The sequence below is a fragment of the Epinephelus moara genome, chromosome 20 (genome assembly GCF_006386435.1).
Source record: "Epinephelus moara isolate mb chromosome 20, YSFRI_EMoa_1.0, whole genome shotgun sequence".
Lineage (NCBI taxonomy): Eukaryota > Metazoa > Chordata > Actinopteri > Perciformes > Serranidae > Epinephelus > Epinephelus moara.
The window spans coordinates 12,113,142-12,135,014 of NC_065525.1; the positions used below are offsets into that span (position 1 = coordinate 12,113,142).

General features: G+C 40.1%; 2 protein-coding genes across 7 annotated transcripts in view; one reads left to right on the forward strand and one right to left on the reverse strand.

Annotated features, from left to right (window-relative positions):
• Window positions 1–200: 200 nt before the first annotated feature.
• Window positions 201–15,649, reverse strand: pnp6 (purine nucleoside phosphorylase 6). 2 transcript variants are annotated; one of them, XM_050073045.1, is made up of 6 exons: window positions 15,466–15,649; window positions 9,650–9,819; window positions 9,456–9,559; window positions 5,485–5,660; window positions 5,205–5,395; window positions 201–3,394 (listed from the first exon to the last, which is right to left on the reverse strand). In XM_050073045.1, exons 1-6 carry the CDS (start codon window positions 15,504–15,506, stop codon window positions 3,198–3,200), a joined length of 879 nt encoding a protein of 292 aa, XP_049929002.1. In that variant the 5' UTR covers window positions 15,507–15,649; the 3' UTR covers window positions 201–3,197. The 2 variants fall into 2 exon arrangements, with proteins under 2 accessions (XP_049929002.1, XP_049929001.1); XM_050073044.1 differs by lacking the exon at window positions 15,466–15,649 and adding an exon at window positions 10,065–10,207.
• The window catches only part of hydin (HYDIN axonemal central pair apparatus protein), a 121,826-nt gene continuing 110,287 nt past the window's right edge, over window positions 10,335–21,873 (forward strand). For 4 of the 5 annotated variants that reach the window (XM_050073039.1, XM_050073043.1, XM_050073042.1 and 1 more), the window contains exons 1-3: window positions 18,564–18,674; window positions 19,182–19,273; window positions 21,536–21,661. In XM_050073039.1, the coding sequence (XP_049928996.1) occupies window positions 19,205–19,273; window positions 21,536–21,661 (195 nt within the window). In that variant the 5' untranslated portion in view covers window positions 18,564–18,674; window positions 19,182–19,204. Of the gene's footprint in view, window positions 10,413–18,563; window positions 18,675–19,181; window positions 19,274–21,535; window positions 21,662–21,873 lie in introns of those variants that run through there. The other variant, XM_050073040.1, reaches the window with a different exon arrangement.

Sequence of the window (21,873 nt, forward strand, 5' to 3'; positions counted from 1 at the left end):
GACGCTTTGCTGAGATGCGTGTGTTTTATCTCATTGCTTTTCACAGATATCGCCCTGTTCACCGATCATCATTATTGCTGGTAGAAACTCTTTTTCTCCTTGAAAACAGCCACACTGATTGATTCTGGGGACATAACCCCTCAGTGCACACTCACACACACTTACACTCATCCATGACAGAAAACACCAGCACCCCAATGTCATCTGCAAGTTTTTATTTGACAGCAGCAACATTTGGTATGAAAAGAAATAATTATAAATCAAAACAGACATAGTAGATTTATCCTTTTGGTGAATTTGGTTCTAACCTGAGACCTGGATACAGTAAATATGAGTCAACTGAGCATAAAATATATAGTTACTATTTAGTCTAGGATATACAAAGGTGCGGAAGACTTCACAAACCAGACATTAGGAGACTAACAAAGAAGCAAAATGCAAAATTTGGAGTTGTGCCCATACAGGAAAGTAGTGAGAGTGATCGTGCTTGTTTAAAATGAATCAACTGTATGTAAATTTCCCCGTTTATTGTGTATGGAGCAGATCCAGATTTTACATTTTGATGATGGCAGGCTTCACTCTGAGTGGAATTCCCCTTTAAGACTTCCATTACCATCTTGATGTAAAGCCTGATACAAATGGCCTAAGAGGTGGACTGCTGATCTAGGGTTTCTTGGGCCTTTGCAGCTTTAATGAATGAGATGGTCAAGGGGACCTGGCAGCAGGTTCCAGATTGAAAACTGCAGGCCGAGGTATTATAGCTCTCCCTGATATTACAGTGCTGTGGTCTCTTGTTGTACAAATAAAATGCATCCAAATGCAATCCACCCCAGAAAAAAACCTTCATACATCCCTACTGCTTCACCAACTTAGCCTTTGATTTCTTTCAGATTACATTGTGCTTATATTGTGGACAGGCTTCTCAGACACTGATTCAGCTAAAACTTCACTGCCTTCTTCAATGGATACCCGACAAGGCTTTGGACTGACATGTCATTTCCATTTCATCATATTTTTTCATCAATAAATACATTAGATAATTAAAATAAGTGATTTGTCTATTTAAAAAATAAACTCTGATTTCACAGTGCAGTGTAAATATACTCACTTTGATTTATAGCTTAAATAAGTATTTATTGTACATCATTATTAACAAGCAATCACACATAAAGGAATGTAGATGCCAGCTACTCCCAGTGATCCTTTTTGATTACAAGAGTTATTCTATATGTTCTCTATTTAGCAGCTATTATAATGTAGATTCACTTCTAAGACACTGCTGGAGAAGGAACTGGCCGTGTCCTCTATCCCTGCACCAACATGTCAAGGCCAACGCATAAGTGCACAGTGTCGTCTGAAATATCTTCGAGTACATCTTAAAGGGACAGTTCACCCCCAAATCAAAAATACATACATTACCTCTGACCTGTAGTGCTATTTATCAGTCGAGATTGTTTTGGTGTGAGCTGCTGAGTGTTGGAGGTATCGACCATAGAGACATCTGCCATCTCTTCAATATCATGTGTCTAGATGGAACTCGGCTTGTGGTGCTCAGAGTGGCAAAAAAATACACTTTAAGCATTGCAAGCAAAGTGCCATCTTGTTCCAACAATGTAGACTGATAAATAGCACCACAGGTAAGAGGGAAATATGTATTTTTGATGCTGAGGTGAACTGTCCCTTTAAGCTAGCAGCTACGCATTCATAGGTGGTGGGTGCATACATTGCTCTTGCTAAAGGCAAAGAAGACATACAGCATGTATTCATATAACAAATGTAAGTATAAATCACTCTACGGGACTTAATCATAGACAAATGACTAAAGATGAGGTGAAATAAAACAAAAAAACATGTTGCTGAAGATGTTACCCAGTGATCATAACTACTAACCATGACACAATCATCACTGTATCTGTAAAGGTTTGATGCGTCCATTAGGAGTCATTAGTAATGAACAGTCGTGTCTTACACTGAAGATTTTGTTTAGACACACTCAAATATACAGTACAAGTTCAGCCATCAGAGAGGTCCCAGTCATGTTGTATGCTGCCACTCCAGCCTTAACAGGTAGTAATGTAAAGGGAAATCCCAAACAACCCTGCAGCACCAATGCAGGATAGAAATACATACCAGTGGGGGTTGTACAATAGCCACAGCTGTATTCCTGTTACATTTATTGATCCATGATCTGGGATATATGAGAACATGGTCATTTTTAAATAAGAGAATGTTATACTGTAATCGTAAGTAGTCACCACAATAATCTGGATTTGAATTTAAACACACAACAAAAGTCAATATGTCAACTACGGATTGGAGAGACGCCCAACAAACACTACTTTCACAACATTTCTTCAGTCTGGTTTTCAAGTCTCATGATTCAAGCACGACACTTGTTGTTACAGAGCAACTTTACTTGAAAATTATGTTTTGTTTTATTTTCTCCAGTGGTTTAACTTTGCTGCGTTGATGTAAAGTTTGCTCAAGGGTGTGTTGGTACACCATGACATCACTGCTGGGTGTGGTTACAGGTGTATTCTTCTGACCAAACAAACAACAGGCGACAGGGATGCATGACGCTTGTCGTGAAATGTATCTGAAATTCTCAAAAAGCAAGGTAGTGAAACACTTGATCCTGTTGTTCAGAATCCTCTGCTAATTAACATTAGATGATTGGACTGTGCTAAACCAAAAACTGTCAAAAAAATTAAATAAAATCTAAGCCAGTCATTGCCTTCTATTAAAACTTTTACATTAGGCCAATTGTTGCTTTTCCAGTTTATAGATTTTACACCTCTGAAGAACACATTTAGCTAGTGGTCAGATATATATAAAGTCGGCATGAATGTGATTCATGGAGACTGGATCCAGGGTTGTGAAAGTTTTGCTGTGATAGCACTGAATTGCAAACTAGACAATGTTGTCATAAATCATCAATGCTGCAGTCTATCACAAGTACCATATTGACAACATGTTTTTCTTTAATCTGCCCTCCACCTTAAAACCCTATCACTCACTCCACCAGATAACCACGATAGCCAATACAATACCCAAGTAAATAATAACTCATCCATACCTGACCAGTTCACCATCTGCACCTACATTTTTTTACCTTTGTTCAAAGCTATGATTAGTCACCGGTGACTTCATTGTGAGGCTGGATGTTTTTTTTTGTCAGCAGATTTCAGATGAAGGTACTAGATCTTAGTGATGAGTTGGCTGACGAGCTTCTGGAGGTCCTGGGTTCTGCGCTCAGTGGTCTTCAGCACCTCCTCATGGTTTGCCTTCTCACTGCTCTCATAATCTGTCACGACCTTGTTGGTGATGAGGGACAGACCCAAGACACGCAGGCCGCAGTGACGAGCCACCAACACCTCTGGCACTGTGCTCATACCTGGACAGAGGGAAGAAAGTATTTTTTTCAGGTGCACTGATTAATCATGAGTGTAACAATAATAATACTACTAATCATAAGAGGAGGAGCCGTAGGGCTGCTCCCTGAAAGTAGAGGATTGGAATCATCATTTGGGGGCCCCCTCAGTCAACTCAGATTTCATTTAGAAGTCAAGCAGTTGTTTCTTGTGTTTGTTTTTTTTGTCAGTCAGTGCGCAGTGTCCTTCTGGGGAAATGTTGTAGCTGCAGAGTCAGCATTCCTCACTTTCACACTGCTCTCAGGAGTGAAATCATTACACTACGTCAAGTCATCCTGTCAGCTTGGTGAAGATGTCTTGCAACGGGTACAGGCAGCTGCGGACACGGACCAAGGGAGAGTGAGACGTATGCAGCTGTGAGATGAAGAGAGGCTTTGCACGGTCAGGTTTTAAGATAACATTATCTTTTGCCTTCTGCTTAGAGGTGCTCACAGCAACTTAATACTATACAGTCTCTGCTTTTTCTAACATCTAGAGTTGGCAAAAAAATGTTGTTGCACATTTCTGATCTTAGCATTGTTATCATGCATTAGCTCAGAGCACTAACTTGGCTTGTTTGCTATGTAATGTGAATGTAGCTGTCCCCCTGAACGTCTCGCTGAACTCGGTTAAAAAATCTGACAGTCCAATAAAGTTGCTTAATAAATATGTAGGAGAAAAAGGGAAAAATAGTCAAATATTCATATTGAACAGCCAAATCCCATTTGACTAACAAGATAAAAGGGACAATCCTGTGATTTAGTATTGTACTTTCACAAAATTGGGACTCTAAAAGAGGCATATACTCTTCACATGTGTAGGTTTATCTGCCTGCAAAATACAAACACAGATAAATAAATAACAAAACATAATTTGTATTTTAACCCCACCTTTGAAAAAAGAGAAAAGTAAGCCATAAATGAGTAGCGGAAATAAAACAGGAGGTTTAAACATTGGAAAACAGACACAGAGACAGTTGGACTGTTTGCATTGGGCCATACAAAGGCTGTGTAAATAATTGGGAAGACACCCAAATAACAGTGTCTATGGCAAAAAATATGAGAGAGATAATAATAAATAAGGCCATAATAGCTCATTGGGTCATGTTGGTATCCAGTCATAGCTAAGGGTTATGGTCCATGAGGGGGAAAACGGTCCTTTCCTACACAACAACTCTGTAGCATGGTAGCAAATGCTTTGTTTTACCCAGCGGCATAAAAAGATGTGACGCTTTGTGGGTGTTCTCACAAATACCAACTGGATCTATTGCAGACTTAAAAAAAAAAGAAAAAAAAAGAATGGAGGTTATGAATGCAACGGGAGGGGGTCCAGATGAGATAAAAGTTGCTTTGCGGTGTCTATGAAACAAATTGAGAAAGCAGTTGACACACTTCTGAAAAGACCTCTTAGGGTGAGGTGCCAGCTTTCATGACATAAAAATATAAATGCAACACCAGCCAAGCTTTATCCTGCACTGCCAAACACATCTGCTGAAAGGTTATTGAGGATAAATAAAGTGGAATTTTTGAATGCTGAAGCCATAACTACCCACACCTATAGTCTATTTGTTGACATTTCGGCAACCCTGCTTCTATTCCAGGGGAAATTCGACTGCAAAAATTTCAAATGCTATTTCTATCTATATCAGAGAGCATTATCTGTTCTTATTTGAATAATGAATTCATATTGATTGAAATATCCCTAGTAAGCTGTTGTAAATGCACTGTTGAGTTGAGAGGCTGTCCTACAACACATCAGTATCCTTTTAAGTGAGCACGAGAGAGCTGTACTAACCCACAGCATCAGCCCCCAGCATCTGCAGGGCTCTGCACTCTGCAATGGTCTCATATGTCGGTCCAGCCAGCATACAGTACACCCCTTCCTGCATGAAGCTGCCGCAGTTTTGCTCCTCTGCTGTTTGCTTGGCCAGAGTCCTCAGCTCACGGTCATATGCATCCGACATGCAAGGGAAGCGCACTCCAAACCTGGAGACGTGAAAAGAATGAATGTGACACAGCAAAAAGACAGATGTATGTTTCACTTTCATAATCCTGCCCTGGTGTTGGTGCTATACCTTTCATCATTGTGCCCACAAAGCGGGTTCTGCCCTGCAAAGCCAGGCATGTTAATATGATCCTTGATGAGCATGATGTCTCCCACATCGTAGCTGTCATTGAGCCCTCCTGCGGCGTTTGTCACAATCAGAGCTTCCACACCCAGCAAATAGAAGACTCGCACCGGGTACGTCACCTGGAGGGACAGACATGCTCTGCTTTAGGGACAGATACTGTTGTTCTTTTATTGTTTTGATGCATATCAGATTACAAAGGGGAGTTACAAGACGGGGGTCACCTGGGAACAATGGAGGAGAAAACGCATCACATGAGAAGCCAATATTTTAAAAAGGGACAGCGTCTGCACATACTGATGTCAGTAGACTCGAGGGGTTTTATGACTATGGGTTCTTGTTGAACTGTGCATGTCTGAAACAGTTGTGGTTCTGTACTAACCTTTATATGGCAGCCGATGGCCCATAAATTACTGTTGTTACTTCTCACTGCAGTCACATTTGGAAATTGCTTTTTCTATTTCACATTTCTCTGAAGCTTAAATTGCCTGTTAAAGTGTTTTGCTAGTTAGTGCAGAAATATTTTCATGTACCCCAGTTTCTTGATAAGGTCAGAGCTGTCATTTTGAAACATTGGTCTGTTTGATATGAGTTTTGCACATTATCACAGGGAAATATGCTCTAAGTTGACTTGTGGCTGCATATGTAAAGCAGGACTGTCTGTGGTTACACTGTAGCATGGAGACGTTAATAAAAGGTTAACTGCATCAAATTATTTGCCAAAAGGCTCTTGGGTGGCACACTGAAACAGACAGAACTTAAATGAGGACAGGATTAAGAGCGAGAGAGATTAAGAGGTGCTGGTTTGGTGCTTTGAGTTTAATGCTAATGCTAACATGCTTACAATGACAATGCTAACATGTTCATGTTCAGCATTTAGATGCCTCTGTTCGGCATTTGCATTTTGGTGTAATGTTTACTATGTGAACCATCTTAGTTTAGTGTGCTAGCATGCTAACACTTGCTAATTAGCATTAACCACAATGTACAGCTGAAGCTGATGGCTTTGTCTTCACTTAGGCTATACAGGTATTTGGCCATAGAGCAAAGTATTGGATAAATTAAACTACAATACCCATCTCACTGAGACACCATTAAATTTAATATATGACAGTGGTTCCAAACTGGTCCAGCCCTGGGGTCCAGATTTCCCCTTAGTCATAATTTCAAGGTCCACACAGTTTAATATATTCAGTGTCATACTTGAGATTGGTCATGTCGTTGAGCTAGTTTGCTGTGTCTGTCAAGTAACTGTCTGTAAGTCACTATCTCCACAGCAGGAGACAGCACTTAAATGTAAATAATAAATTAAAGCTTTGTTCTGGAACTTTACTGTACTTAATAATGAAGTTTGTTTTTTGCAAGTCACTTGTGGTCCATTCAGAATGGACCCACGACCCACTTCTGGACTGCGACCGACCAGTTAGGAGCCACTGCTATATGATTAATCAAATGGTATCTATGTCTCCATCTCTGTTCCTCAGTTATGGCATTGGGTAATGGCCAGAAAAAATGTTTTTGCAGTACATTATGATGTCACAGTGGTGTTGACCTTTGACCTTTTGGATATTAAATGTCATCAGTTCCTCATTATATCCTGTTAGACATTTGTGTGAAATCTGTCGGAATTTCGTCACATGAAAATGTGTTTTGTGAGGTCACAGTGAACACCAAATTCTGATCAGTTCATCTTTGAGTCCAAGTGGGCATTTGTGCCAAATTTGAAGAAATTCCCTCAATGTGTTCCTAAGATATCACATTCACGAGAGTGGCACAGACAACCCGAAAACATAATGTCTCTGGCACAGAGGCACAAAAACGACCGACAGCCTGAAATTGCTATACACAGAGCAACGCTGCTGGTGTGGCTAATAAAAACTAATTTTAATCTCAACCGATTTTCTGTTTAGTTTGCCAAGAATGTATCTATGTAATACTGTGGTGAAAATGTACCTCAGTTGGCTTGGGTGGAATCAAAAATTTTTTTTAGTTCAGCTCAGTTTATGGTGATTCAGGCGTTTCATACATTATATCACTGTCTAAAGTCCCAACAAGGTACAGGAGGGTCATAATGCATCTGGCTTTCTATTGCTGCATGTATGAAACTGAATTTTATGATCCAGTGGGCTTATATGGATCATTTTATGTGGAGATGGAACATCACAGCTGGTAATAAAATAAATAAAACCAGGATACGGTGTCTCCACAGGTCAAAGGCCGCTCCCACGTTGACAATATGACACACCGAGTGGTTTTCTCACTGTCATCACAATTCTGCAGCTGATCATTCATCACACACAGTAAATTGTTAGCCAAAGTTGGGAGCTTTACTGTGGTCTGTCTGTCATATTCCAAGTTTACACAACTTGATATTAGAAAATTATAAAATCATGATCGAGGATGAGATAAAGATTAAGCGTCTCTTAGAGCAGTTTTCTCTGACAGAGATGTAAAAATATATGAAATGAAGTCTGGTCTGAGGTGTTGGATTTAAAGCTGTTACATTTACAAAACAAAAATAATACATTTTAAAGGCAGTTGGATATGAATGCTAGATGCAAATACTGCATCTACAATTATCACTAGGCCAATGCTATAATTGGAACTTAAAAAGATCTTGCACAAAATGAATGCTGTTTCTTGCAGAGTCACCCTCCGTGACAAGAACAACAAAGTCAGTGTTTGAAAGTTTAAAGATTAGGCCTCCATACACTCACGCTGTAAATGTTTTTCTCAAAGTGACTGACAAAGTCAGAGTTTAAACTGCCAGCTTTAGTTCAGTTACCCTGTATAGTATATCATTCACATCAGCAAGGTTTCAAAATGTCGAAGCAAGTTGGCTCATGACCGAAACTGAGACAGAAAGTTGCTCACAAAGCAAGTCACAGTACAACAAATAATTATGTCTGCATCTCTGCACCAAACAGCATTAACATGGATATCATTCAAATTTCATTTGAATTCATTAATTATTTAAGTAATTCCAGCATATACCAAAGTAGACAAGTCCAAAACGTAACTCTGAGATCAACACATTACAATGTTTTTAAACATGCTGGCAGCATGGATGGCAATAGTGGTTGATCCACCACTTTGGTCTGCACTGAAATATCTATATATTTATATATAACTATTAACTGGATTGACAATAGATGTGCTGACTTTTCCTTGGTACAGCAGGGCAGAATTTTCAGTGATCCTGTGAAATATCTCAGTATATACTGGATTGGCAAAAACATTATACAAACTGGGATGTCATGGGAACTACTATGGGTACCAAATCAATGCCAAAGTTCTGAAAACGTAACAATTCTTGCCTTTCTCCAGTACCATAGGTACCGGGATAGCATTAATTGTGGGGCAGCATGCCTACAAGTGTTCTAGTCTGCTGTTAAATGCGAAAGGAAGAAAAAGAACCTCTACTAGCACTCAAGAAAAACACCTGGAAGATGGCGACAAGTGCAGTTGCAGCAGAAAAGTGTTTTTCCTGAGGTGTGCCTATCTTTTAATTCTTTGCAATGGGAGCACTTCATATTTACACTCTGCTACAAACACCAGTAGTGTAGAGGTCTCTGCGTCTATTCTGCTATTCTGGACGGAGCTCTGCAGGTTTGGTGTTATTCTCTGGTTGCCAAGACTTGAATAATAATCAGTGTTGGTTAAAATGCTGTGCTTGACACTGTCAATTTTTGGTTTTGTCTCTTATCTATTATTATTGTTATAATTATTATTTTTACTGTGGTAGACAGATGATGACTCACACAACTTTGGTGATTCCCTGACTTTTCCTCCAGCACAACCATAGGGCTCACATTTGTAACTCTGAGTGTAGCTTTGGAACTTTACTTTGGAATAAATCACTAATTTTTTAAAGTACCATAAGCAGTTTTTCATTTTCTTTATATACTTAAGCTTACCGTGTGTATGTTGTAGCCCTCGTAGAAGTGGAATCTCCCCTTCATGCAGACACACTGACGGCCCTGCAGCTTCCCGAACACCAGCTGACCAGCATGGCCTGACACTGCACAGCACAGTATGACCAGCTCATGTTCAGTTTCCATCCACTTATAATAAGTTGTAGATAAAAAGCAATTTGTCACAGACAACTTACCAGTGCTGGTGGGAAAATGTGGAATATCCTTGTAGGGAACCACAGTCTTGTCAGTTAACAGATCAGCCAGACCGCCCAGGCCTGAACCACAGATGATGGCTACTTTAGGACGCTGCTCTGTGTGGGCCAGCAGCCAGTCTGCTGTCTCTTTGTACTCTTCATAACTGTATCTGAAAATAATGGAAATAATTCTGATTAATTTGAAATATTACTAAACCACAGCTCTGAGAGAGAAAAGTTAGCTGCATGTCTGTGTTATTGCAGCAAGTTCCATCATCATAATGGTCACAGAGGAATAAACACCATAAACACTCATCAACATCAGTCTCATGTTTAGAATTAAGAGTAATCACTATGGAGGCCATCAATGTGCTACAAACAGATGCAACACAAGCAAATGAACATATTCACCAACTTGTCAACACATGCGCAGCATTTACAAAACAGCTTCACCAACTTGACGACACACAAAAACATCAGTTTGACGACACACGAAAACGTCAACTCGACGACGCACGATAACAACCATTGGACCACACACACGCAACATTTAGAAAACATCTCCACCGACTTGACAAACGAGAACATGAATTTAACAACACATGCGCGGCATTTTAAAGTGCTGCAAGAAGCTCACAACACAACGGAAACTGTTTCCAGGGGACACTAAAAAGTGATGCGCACGGCACGCCGTCGTTGCCATGGATATATGGTCGTTGCTGGCTTGCGAAAGTATTGAAGTCGGCTATCTGTCACCTAAAATGTAAGTATTTTTATGTCTTATTTTAAGATTATGATCGCATGATGGAGATATGATTGTAACTGTGCTCTTAACCTAGCGTTAGCCTGTTGCTAAGTTTTAGACTGTTAGAGAGCGGAGATAAATGTTAGTAGTTAATTTAAGGACCACCAGCTGTGGTTACCTAATCAATAACTGGTGAACAAAGGTCCAATTTGTAGGATGTAGAGCCATTTATTAGCAGAAATGGTTTATAATATTCATAGCTATGTTTTCATCAGTATATAATCACCTGAAACTAAGAATCGTTGTGTTTTCGGGAATTAGCTGTTTATATTGGCGGCCCCTCTTCCATGTTGTCCGCCATGTTGTTCCACAGTATCCCAGAGTGGACAAACACTGGTGCTGTGTCTGAAATTCCATACTACCATGCTATTTAGTTTATAGCAGACAGTGACCAAGACAGCTCTTAAACACGGGTAAAGCTTCAATTTAAGTGTAAGTTTGTCAGAAGTTTAAGCTTTTACTTTGCTAGGTATAATATAGCTTTTAAATTATTATTATTATTATATTACTGGTATAGGCTACTGTAAAAACAATGGACTGAACTACTGAGATGTCACCCATTGGTTTGTGGACTCCTAAAGCCATGAGTTTGGCTTGGCTGTTGCCATTAGTGACCATATTTGGGAGAGAGGCTGGCGCTGTGGAGGAGCGAGGGATAGATTGAGAAGCCAAGGACACTTTCAGCAGTGCAAAGTGATTTCATTTTGTTAGTTGTGTCAGCAAAACCTGCTGGTAGTTGAACTTGCTTGTCCCCTATTTCAGGTTCTACTAGTAACTAAGCTGTGACTAAAGCTATAACCTTGTTAATGTCCCCTCTGTGCCTCAAGCTTTATTAAAACACAATGACACTTCAGGCTGCAGCCTTTACCAGACCAATCTGCAGCAGGAGAGAGCCTGATGATTTTGAGCCCATTTTAGAGCTGCCATCTAAGATGACAGCTACATTAGGCTACCCTTGGGTGTTCAATCTTCCCACATTTTCCCCTTGTTTCCTTACTCGGTTCAAGCTCAAAAAGGAGCTGGGAAATCTTTCATTGCAATAGGTATGTTGGTACCTGGGACAGGGTGAAGTCAAAGTGATGAACATGAATAATGCTCCAACTGGCTATCTGAGTGGTGACTTTATTAAAACTTTATCAAAGCAGAAGTGTATTTCTGTAGTCTCTAAAATCTGTGGGAGAATTATCAAAACACCCGACGGGTAATCAATTCATTCTAAAGCACTGACAATGACACTATTGTTGTATGGCTGCATTACTGGCCTGTCAGTTGCAGAGGTTGCCCTTCACATGATTCTTCAGGTGGTAATGGCAGTTTTACACACAAACGTACAACCACACTCACACCCAGGCAGACATGCAGTTGGCTGCTGTAAATAACTTCTGCCGTCATGTTGGTGTGTGATGATTCATACACAGATTCACTGTCGGTGCCAGCAAAAGGTGGGGAATGAAAGAGAGCAATTCAGGTCATTTAACCTGACAACTGAACAACCTGTTTTTGTAATCAGTGATTTATAAACCCCAAGAAATTGAAACGAGGAGATGTCAGCAGGGGTCCAATGTGTAGCTATAGCCATAAAAATCTCTTGTGTAACAAAAACAAGATGACAATTCATGTGTCTGTAATTCTGCTGTAATCTATGTTAGATATGATTGTCACTGAAATGTTCTTATCAACAAGGCAGATAGTAAAGAAAATTTTTGTTCTAGATGTGTCCTACTGCTAAATTTACTAATAGACAACTAGACTGAAAACACTAACAGCTAATAACAAAGAAAAGTGTTTAAACAATTGATAAAATGACAATGGCTAAACCTCTGATATACGCTCCTTTCATTAAAGATCTGGTGTGTAGGATTTAATGCTATATGGCAGTAAGGGTTGCAGATTACAACCAACTGAGATTTCTCCCATGCGCCTCAAGTGTCGGAGAGCTATGGAGGCCAACACGAAAACACAAATGGCCTTATCTAGAGCCAGTGTTTGGTTTGTCTGTCCTGGGCCACTGTAGAGCAAAATGGTGACTCGGTGGAAGAGGACTCACTCTGTATGTAGATCATGGATGTATAAAGAGAACTGAATACAGTGTTGGAGGTGGGCCCCATTTATTCCTATGAAAGTTGCTCAGTTACGCATGAAGCCAAAAAAGTTTGACTTTTCAGGTGTAAAATTACCCAGATCTTCTGCATCATTGGGCCTATAGTGCAAGTGCACTGACACAAGCCCTTTGCTAACTTGAATGGGGATAAAATGATTTGATCTTGCACCTCTTCCAGAATTTAAAAGGTTATTGGACCGAAAGGATCCAATCCTGATGGTGAAAGGAGTCATTTCACAGGAATTATGACGCTCAGAAAGGTTTTTCACAATGTCTGTGGGGAAAAGCCCTTTAGGCCCAATAGCATGACACAGTGGTCCAATCCAATGTTTGGCCACTAAAAAATATCACTTCAAAGCCCGACGCACTTCCAGGGGACCTGATGTAGATATAAACAGCTCATTTTAAGGTAACAAAAAGACAATGAGTTTGCATCTTGTTGGTCAAATAATTCCTCTGCTGTTAAAACAATTTACACATAACTAATACAAAGTGCTGATGCTAACTTTTTAGCTAGCTATTCTTTTTGTCCACAACTGTGGTAGCATTTTATTTTGTTTGACTAAAACAGATTGTTCTTGTACACTTAGCACCATAATTCTACAAATAAATACTTAAATACCCCGTTGTTAACTAACAGCCCCAATGCCCCTTAACTGCAAATTACTGAAGCTAAGCTCATCCTTTTACACCTGTGGATCATAAGACGACTGTGTGAATTTAATTTATTTAAAACCTTCTAATTTTGACCAGAGTTACCCTTTAAATACATTAATGATAATTTTTCACCAAAACATGTCAAATTAGGGCGGCACAGTGGTGAAGTGGTTATTGCCGCCTCTGTGCAGAGTTTACATGTTGTTTCCCCTTGTCAGCGTGGGTTTTCTCCGGGTACTCCAGCTTCCTCCCAGATACATGCAGTTTGGGATAAGTTAACTGGTGACTCTAAATTGTCCGTAGGTGTGAATGTGAGTGTGAATGGTTGTCTGTCTCTAAAGCCCCTTTTACACTGCCAGATTTTCCGCGAATGTTGGGCCGTTTTGCTGGCAAGCTGCGAGCGTTTAGACACACAGAGCCGGATTGGCGAATTGATCTGAGGTGTCCAATTTTCTGCCTCATAGGGTAGTCATATTGGCGGAACCCTTTTAGTTTAAACAGACCGAGGTGGGGGTAGTCATATTGGCGGAACCCTTTTAGTTTAAACAGACCGAGGTGGCCTTCTGCAACGGGAGGAGCTGTTGATGACGCCGCACGTGCGAGCCACTGGCGGTGGATAAACAGGAAACAGCTGATAGTAAGAATTAGCAAGCAGCTAGTAGCAAGAGGGAAACGCAAACCTGACAGACACTGTAAAGATGAGCAACTGGGGAGACAAGGAATTGCGCGCCCTCCTTGCCCTCACAGACAAAGAGGCCATTAACCGTCAGATGACAGGAATGGTGAAGAACGGGCCGATTTACGAGAGAATCACCTAAGGACTGACTAGTCGCGACTTCCCTCCCACGTCACTGGTTACGTGACACGGTGAGCTACACGTTGTGTTACTTGCTCACGCCCCCCATTGCCCCAAAAAAGGCGCATTCTGTATAAACAAAAGTAGGTAGGCGGCATTTTGCCGCACTCCCCGATTTTGTTTTTATACTGCCAATGCTGAAAAAACTGATTGGGCTTTTCTGCAAATTTGCACAATTCCTATTTAAAAACGACTTATGTGTCAGCCCTGTGATAGTCTCGCAACCTGTCCAGGGTGTACCCTGCCTCTCGCCCCATGTCAGCTGGAATAGGCTCCAGCCCCCCTGGAGGAGGGGGAGGAGGATAAGCAGTTACGGACAATGAGTGAATGTCAAATTAGTCATTGCAACTAATGAAACTAACTTGAGATGTTTTTTTCCACTGTTATTTAAAGATTTTGTTCTTGCACTTAAAACTATTTGACTCAGTGAGTTGAAGCGAAACTTCCAAATATGTCATACCTTTAAACCAATAGGTATCATTTTAGAATTATATTTGGGCTATTTCATATATTTAATGAGTAGAATACTATTTTAATTACCAAAAGCAACTTTAATGTATTTTGTACTTTTATTTTTGTGCGTTTTTATTCTTCAGATGCTTTTTCTTTTTGTACTAGTGCCTATTTATTAATTTGTGGATTTTTAAAAATATCTCTGTTTTATTGCTTCCTTTTTTCTTTTTCTAACAAAAACAAAAAAACAAACAGTCAAGTCATATTTAATGATCAGGCAGGTAGCACATGCCTTTGAAAGCACCGTAGGCCTATGTATTATGTAATAGCAGAGTAAGAAATTAAACTCAGAGCAGGAAGTGAGCTCGTGGGCTCTCCAGGACCGGCAAGCTGCGCGCGGAGCTGTCCGTGGTACTGCCGAAACTTTGTGTTCCAGGCACGAGAGCACAGAGAGGCTGTGTGTTTTACATATTTGGCAGACTCAACACGTCCAACCAGTTCGGCCAGCCTGAGTGGATGTTAAACTCCGAGGCTGTCAGTGAACCAGGAACACAAGACTGGTGAACGGACACAAACATTACAAATTAAATAAAATGGATTTGTTCATGTAGAGAGATAACAGACTTTATAATTACGACATAGCCCACATACCACCTGGGACACACGATTACGTCAGAGTGACAGGTGTCATCCTGGAGGGAAAGCCCCCATATGCTACTAATCCTCGGAATGAAGCGTTCATGTCACTGTATTGGCTTCTCTACACAATTCTCAAACAGCACAGTCCAAAACAAGATGATTATTGTACACTTTACTGATTACACAATCGTTATGCTGTAAACAACACTGGATACCTCTTAATATGATTAGACTACAGGGTAGCCTTAACAACCGTGAGGCTCATTTCACTCCGGTCCACCAACATCCAGCCTTATCGGTCTTACCTGCACTGACTGGAGGAGGAGGAGGAGGATGCCGCTTCCATATCTGATGATGAGCGTTACCAATCTACTGATTAGATGCTGTTTGTGTCGTGTTTGACAGACGCTTCCCGTGCTGAGTTGACGATAATGTAGCGGCTGATGGAGACTCTGCTGCTGCGGACGGAGTGGCGGAGGTCATGGCGCGTGCCAACGTCACTGCGTACGGGGCGAAGGGGCGGGACCTAAGTTGAATGCCGGTCCCTCTGAAGAAGACCGTAAATCCTATTTTCTACCAGGCTGGGCAGCTCACTGATCCGTTCACTGACAGAGACGGGGCTGGGAACAGAGGGAGAGACAATGAGAGAGCAACAGAGGGAAAGACCAACACAAAGATGAGGGAAACGATAGGATGAGCAACTGATAAATGCTACAAGTCACAGAGTTTGGTTAAACACCTCAGAACCTGCAAACTGCTTAATATGTTTGAACTGAAACATGTTGTAGCCTGCAAGTAGTTTCCCTCCCTCACTTTCTCCCTCACACACAGACACAGACACAGACACACAGGCTGCATAACAATTCAAAGTGCTGACTCATGGGTTAGAAGGAAAGAATGAAAGTGAGAGGAAACACAAAAAGTGAGAACCAACAGCTGTAGTCAAGAGAACTATAAACCAATATGGTATAATGAAACATAAAAAAAACCCAAAAAACAAACTGCGCTGTATGCTCTGTAGTGCAAACTATCATTCCATGTTAACACTTCATGGCTTTATGATTTAAAACACTAAGTGAATGAAAATATCCAAGGCTGGAGGACACTGAGATTATATGTCCTCCATATTTCTTTCTCGGAATTTCAGGATTCAGTGGAAGAGTTTAAAAAAAAAAATCAATAAAGCATAATTAACTGTGTTCCTAGCAATGTGGAGAAGGCTTTGGAATTGCATTTGACTTTCATGTGAGGTTCACATGTCATTACAATTTCATTTACTCACATTAAGCAGTGGGGCAAAATATACAAATATAACTGTATATTGTCAGTCACTGACAATATACTGCAATAGATACATAAACAAATACATTCCTAGATGGCAGCCCGTGGGAAAAATATTAATCAGTGATGATCTAGGTTAAAGATTAGTGACCTCTGTAAGATATCAGTCCAAATAAAACTGTCATGAACACAGTTAGTCAAGAGGGATAAATAAGTGGATTTGTAAAGTTGTAGACTCAATTAGGAATTCCTGCGCTGTCATCATGCTCACTGGGCTTTCAAATCCCCTTTGTAGTCTCACTTGTCCTTATAATGACCCTCTTGAACACACACACACACACACACACACACACACACACACAGAGCGCAATTCATGTTGGTTATGTGTGAGTGAGTGAGTGAGTGAGTGAGAGTCGGAGTGGGAAACGTTCATAAGGTTGTTTGATAAAAATAAGATGGGACATATAATTTAATATGATAATGTTTCTCTTTATTATTTTAATTGTGGTCTAATATTTATTACTTCCTCAGCTGTGTCCATAGATTATCCATCTCACTAATTGTTGGATTTTTCATAGTCTGCAATGAACCACATCTCGGTATCAGTGAAAAAGGCTAAGACAAGCTGCTTGAACGTGACTTAAGGTCAAGTTGTCTGTAACAAATTACATTTAACAAGTGTTAAAATCATACTTGAAATAAAACAACCAAAACAACAACAACAACAACAACAAAAACAACATCAACCCATCAACAACAACAACAACAACATAAAAAAAGTTAAAATTATACTTAAAATATTCACTGAAACACTGATTGTGAGGTAGGTACTTGAACATTACTTGATTACTTGTTTTTTATACTTCTGCCAGAGGTAGTGTTGAAGTTACTATTTACTTTACCACATTTATTTTAACTCTTTATCTCACAGATTAAGATTTTACATAGGCTACAAAATGTTATTATCTTTTAAAATATAATACACTTTTAGGCTATAGATATACATTACAGGACAGTGGGCTATGAGCAACTGAAACCAGCTCAGCATCAACTTGTGATGGGATATTTTTACATTCTGGTAATCCTATTTAAAGGCTACTCAATTAAAACGCCTATGTTTAGATCATAGAGTTTGGCTGATTCAGCTTTGAACTCACAGGAACCAGGTCAGTTAGTTGTGACTGTAATGTAATTTATTGTTTTAAGGGGCTGTTCAGTACTTATGAGGGGGGAAGGGGTGGTGCAAAAAGGGGGAGGCATGTCAAACAATTTTTAAGCACTTGGACTTAGGTTTTTTATTTTGGCTTAGGGGATAGGCATTCAAATTAAAATGGTTGTATTTTGTTTTATTTTACTGCAGATTTTCAAGGAAACATGCCCTCCAAACCTGCCTGGGTTTGCAAGAATGGCCAAAATTACACCATTTATCACAGTCAGAAACTGTAAAAACAGAAATTATTGTTGGATTTTCATATTTCCAATTGTCCTCGGACACATCATATGCAGTGGAACTGTGTCAGAAAAAAAAATAGTGATACTATTTTATCAAAATCACTTTATTCGTCATTTTATTTAAAAATGTGGCCTAAAATAAACCGTTTACACTAATAAAGCAGCATGCACGACAAGGGTGAAAAACCAAGGCTTTTTTTAACTCCAGGATTTTGTCTTCAACTGTGAACTTTAAACTTTCAAACTTCAAAGGGTACGTTTTTAAAAATCTAATAACTAATTTATGGTGGAGGGAGAGTCATGCATTTTGCACCAGTCACTCAGGGAGGCTCAAGGAAAAATATTTGTAGCTTTAGGGAGGTTGAAAAAAAAGTCACAACCCAGCCACCCTACTCCTCTGATAAGTAAAGAAGAGTCCCTCACCTAAAGAAATTGGATTATTTTGAGAGACGATGCCAAATTGAGGGAGTTCTTTCTTTTCAACGTTTCAGAGTCGCCTTTGTCTCATGATGACTCCTCAGAAAACGGCATTAGTTTCGATTTTCCTCAAAACGTTCCCCTTTTTAATAGACGTGTTGTATGAGACAATGCACCACTTTGCAGCCAGTTTGTGTTACAACCGCAAGCCAATCACAGAACAGATTACTGGGAGGTCGTTGAGTGTGTTGCCAGGGCGACAAACCACAACGAAGTTGTGAAGCCGCTGTTTATTCACCCAAAGGAGTGGTAGATTAATACTTAATTATTTTTTGTCAGTGCAACGAGACAACATGTTTAACTGGTAAGTTTATTGTGACGGTAAGTGACGGAAGAGAAGCGTTAAACAGGATAAGTTGGAAAACATGTAACAGCCTAATGTAACGTGACAGCGAGTCAACGGGTTGACGGAGGACCTAAGCAATGTAATGCGAAGTAGGCTTTTTTCTAACGTTGGTCAGGATGAGCTAACAGTTAAGCCCATATATAATTGTAATTATACGTAATTAACTTCGCGGACAACTTTTTCAGTTTGAAGTAAGCTTAAAGCAAATTTCCTCTAAAAGTATCGAAGAGGCTTTGAGGACGAGAACTTCTAGTTACCTAGTTAACGTTACTGTTAGCATATATAGCCTAGCTAACGTTACATTAGCATGACATCAAGAAAAAGCAACGTCTTTTTTAAAACTGCGTATTTGGAATAAAATGTGCCCTTAATTTGCGCTCTTTAATTATTAATTACACATAGTCTTCTCTTCTCTTCTCTTCTCTTCTCTTCTCTTCTCTTTCTTGCCTCTTTTATTTTTTGCAGGTGAATGTGTGCTTCAAAACAAAATGACAGCCATTCAATTTCCCCCAAGAACGAAGTGGTTAAAGAGCGAGATGCCTCTCAAGCCAAAAAGGGTGAGGATACCCTGTCATGACATCTTGTAACTTCACACAGAATTAGAAGTATCCAGATAAAATGAATCAGATCTTGAAACCATTTTTTTCTCATGAATTATCAGGGGGCCCAATTTCCTGTAACCCACGTTTTGGACATGGTCCCATTCTGTTAAAGAAGCTGCTTCAAATGAGAGATTGTCCTAATAATTACCTTGGCTTCTTATAGGGAACAAAAATCAATATGTGAGTGCAGTGCTTTGTTGCAATGACCTCAGCTCAGCAATTTTAGGCCTCTGCTCTCTACTTAGCTGCTTGTCTCTGTAACGTTACCTGGAGTAGGTGACATGAGTAGGAGGTACTTTTACTTTACTGAGGCCCAGACTTTTTATAGGGATAAATATGATCCACATAAAAGTGATTATTTGTCCTTACAGTTGGTTAAAGTTTGGTGATAATTTATTTTTAATCCTCTAACAAAACCTGGTTTCCTCATTGTCTGGGCAATAATAAAACCGAAGCCAGTGCATACACTTATTAATAATTTGACAATAGAATTTTCTAATATCTAAATATTTCTTAGTTGCTTTAGTAGTTTAAGCCCTCTGTATTCCTCTATGTCTGATGGTAAATGTAATAAACAACACAAATATAGTTGGACAGTAATATGTCCGTCCATCCATCCATTTTCATCAGCTTATGCAGGGCTGGGTTGTGGGGGCAGCAGGCTGAGAAAGTACTCATGCCGTCCCTTTCCCCAGCAATGCTTTCCAGCTCTTCCTGGGGGATCCCGAGGTGTCCCCAGGCCAGATTAAATATATAATCCCACCAGCGTGTTCTGGATCTACCCCGGGGCCTCCTACCAGTTGGACATGCCCAGAAAACCTCCAAAGGGAGGCGCCCAAGAGGCATCCTGATCAGATACCTGAACCACCTCAATTGGCCCTATTGGATGCAAAGGAGCAGCGGCTCTACCCATAGCTCCCTCTGGATGTCGGAGCTACTGCCCCTATCTCTAAAGCTGAGCCCAACCACACTACGAAGGAAACTCATTTCGGCCACTTGTATCCACGATCTCATTCTTTCGGTCACTATCCAAAGCTCATGACCGTAGGTGAAGGTTGGGACATAGATGGATTGGATAAATAAAAGGTTTGCCTTCTGGGTAGGGCTGCCACGATTAGTCGACTAATCGATGACTAATCAACTATTAAAATAATCGGTGACTATTTTAGTAGTCGACTAATCGGTTTGAGTCATTTTTCATAGAAAAGTACTATAAAAGTACCCCAAAATACTCTTACTGCAGCTTCTTACGTTCAGATATTGGCAGCTTTACACACTCTCCCGTGACAGTGAACTAAAACCCTTTGGCGTGAGTATGAAACAAGACATTAGATGACGTACTTTTGGGGTTTGGGCGAGACAGACCGACATTTTTCAACATTTTAACACATTTTTTGATGAAATGATTAGTCGACTAATCAAAGAAATAATCGACAGATTAGTCGACAATGAAAATAATCGTTAATGGCAGCCCTACTTCTGGCTCAGCTCCCTCTTCACCACAACAGTCCGGTGCAGCGCCCGCATCACTGCTGATACCGCCCCAAACCGCCTATCCATCAGAATAGATGGAGATGGACAATTAAATGCATCAATGGTAAATAAAGCAGTGAAATAATTATATCCCACAGCACAAAATTCAAAGCTCTGTCATCATTTAAAGAGAAGCCACATTATCTCACAGCTTGCCTTTTAAGGAGCAACTTTGTTGTCACTAAATAATACAGTGTTGTGTGTTATGGATACACACCTAACTGGCAGCTATTGAATATTGTATATACAATAACCCCCTCTGCTAAATTATTCATTTAGATTTTAAGCTAAAATCCATCTGACCTAACCTTGAAATAGGCTAAGTGCAGTTAGATGTTTCTTTGTGTCTGGTGCTCTGATAAAGAGGTGCCAGAGGATTGTGTGGAGAGGATATTAACCACAAAATGCTGCAGGTCGTCCTCACTGAAGAAGAGACTACAGACACTCTCTTAAGCACATGAAATCAGTTCATGGAAATGTTCTTAATGCAGGCCTCTGTGCATATGTGTCATAGCTGACAGCCTTAATGAGACAGTCTACAGCTCTTGTGCTCATTATCTTTTTCCCATTTTCTCCTTTAGTGATAACAGTCTTCTTTGATGTGGTGCCTCATCACTGCTGAATTAAGAGACAGGAAACAGGCTATCAGTTAGCTTAATAGCCTGAACTGCTGTGTGTTTGCAGGTGACTCCATCTGTTTACACCCAAGAAATGTTGCAGTCTACAGAGGAGCGCCTGGCTAACACCAACGAGATGCACCAGCCCCGCATCCTGGAACTGCTTGACATGAGCAAGACTACGCATCACAAAGTAACTGCCAGTCAATGTTGTGACATGTCCATAGCTAAAAGCTAAAAAAACAACCAGAAAAAAAGATGATAGCAGATGGTAGCAGTGATAGTGAAAGGTTACAATAGGCATAGATAACTAGGATGATGAAACCGGTTAAACATGTCATTGTTTTATTTGAGGTTGAAACAAAAACAATGGACTGTTCCAATTCCACCAGCAACAAACTTGAC

Bases quoted from the DNA above. Each gene is read 5' to 3' on its own strand.
- pnp6 (XM_050073044.1), bottom strand. From the start codon at position 10,126: ATGTTTTTGTGTGTCGTCAAGTTGGTGAAGCTGTTTTGTAAATGCTGC. The intron at 9,820-10,064 runs GTTGGTGAATAT...CATTATTTTCAG, and splicing joins TGCTGCGCATGTGTTGACAA to ATACAGTTATGAAGAGTACA. The intron at 3,395-5,204 runs GTTAGTACAGCT...CCCTCTGTCCAG, and splicing joins GCTGGGGGCTGATGCTGTGG to GTATGAGCACAGTGCCAGAG.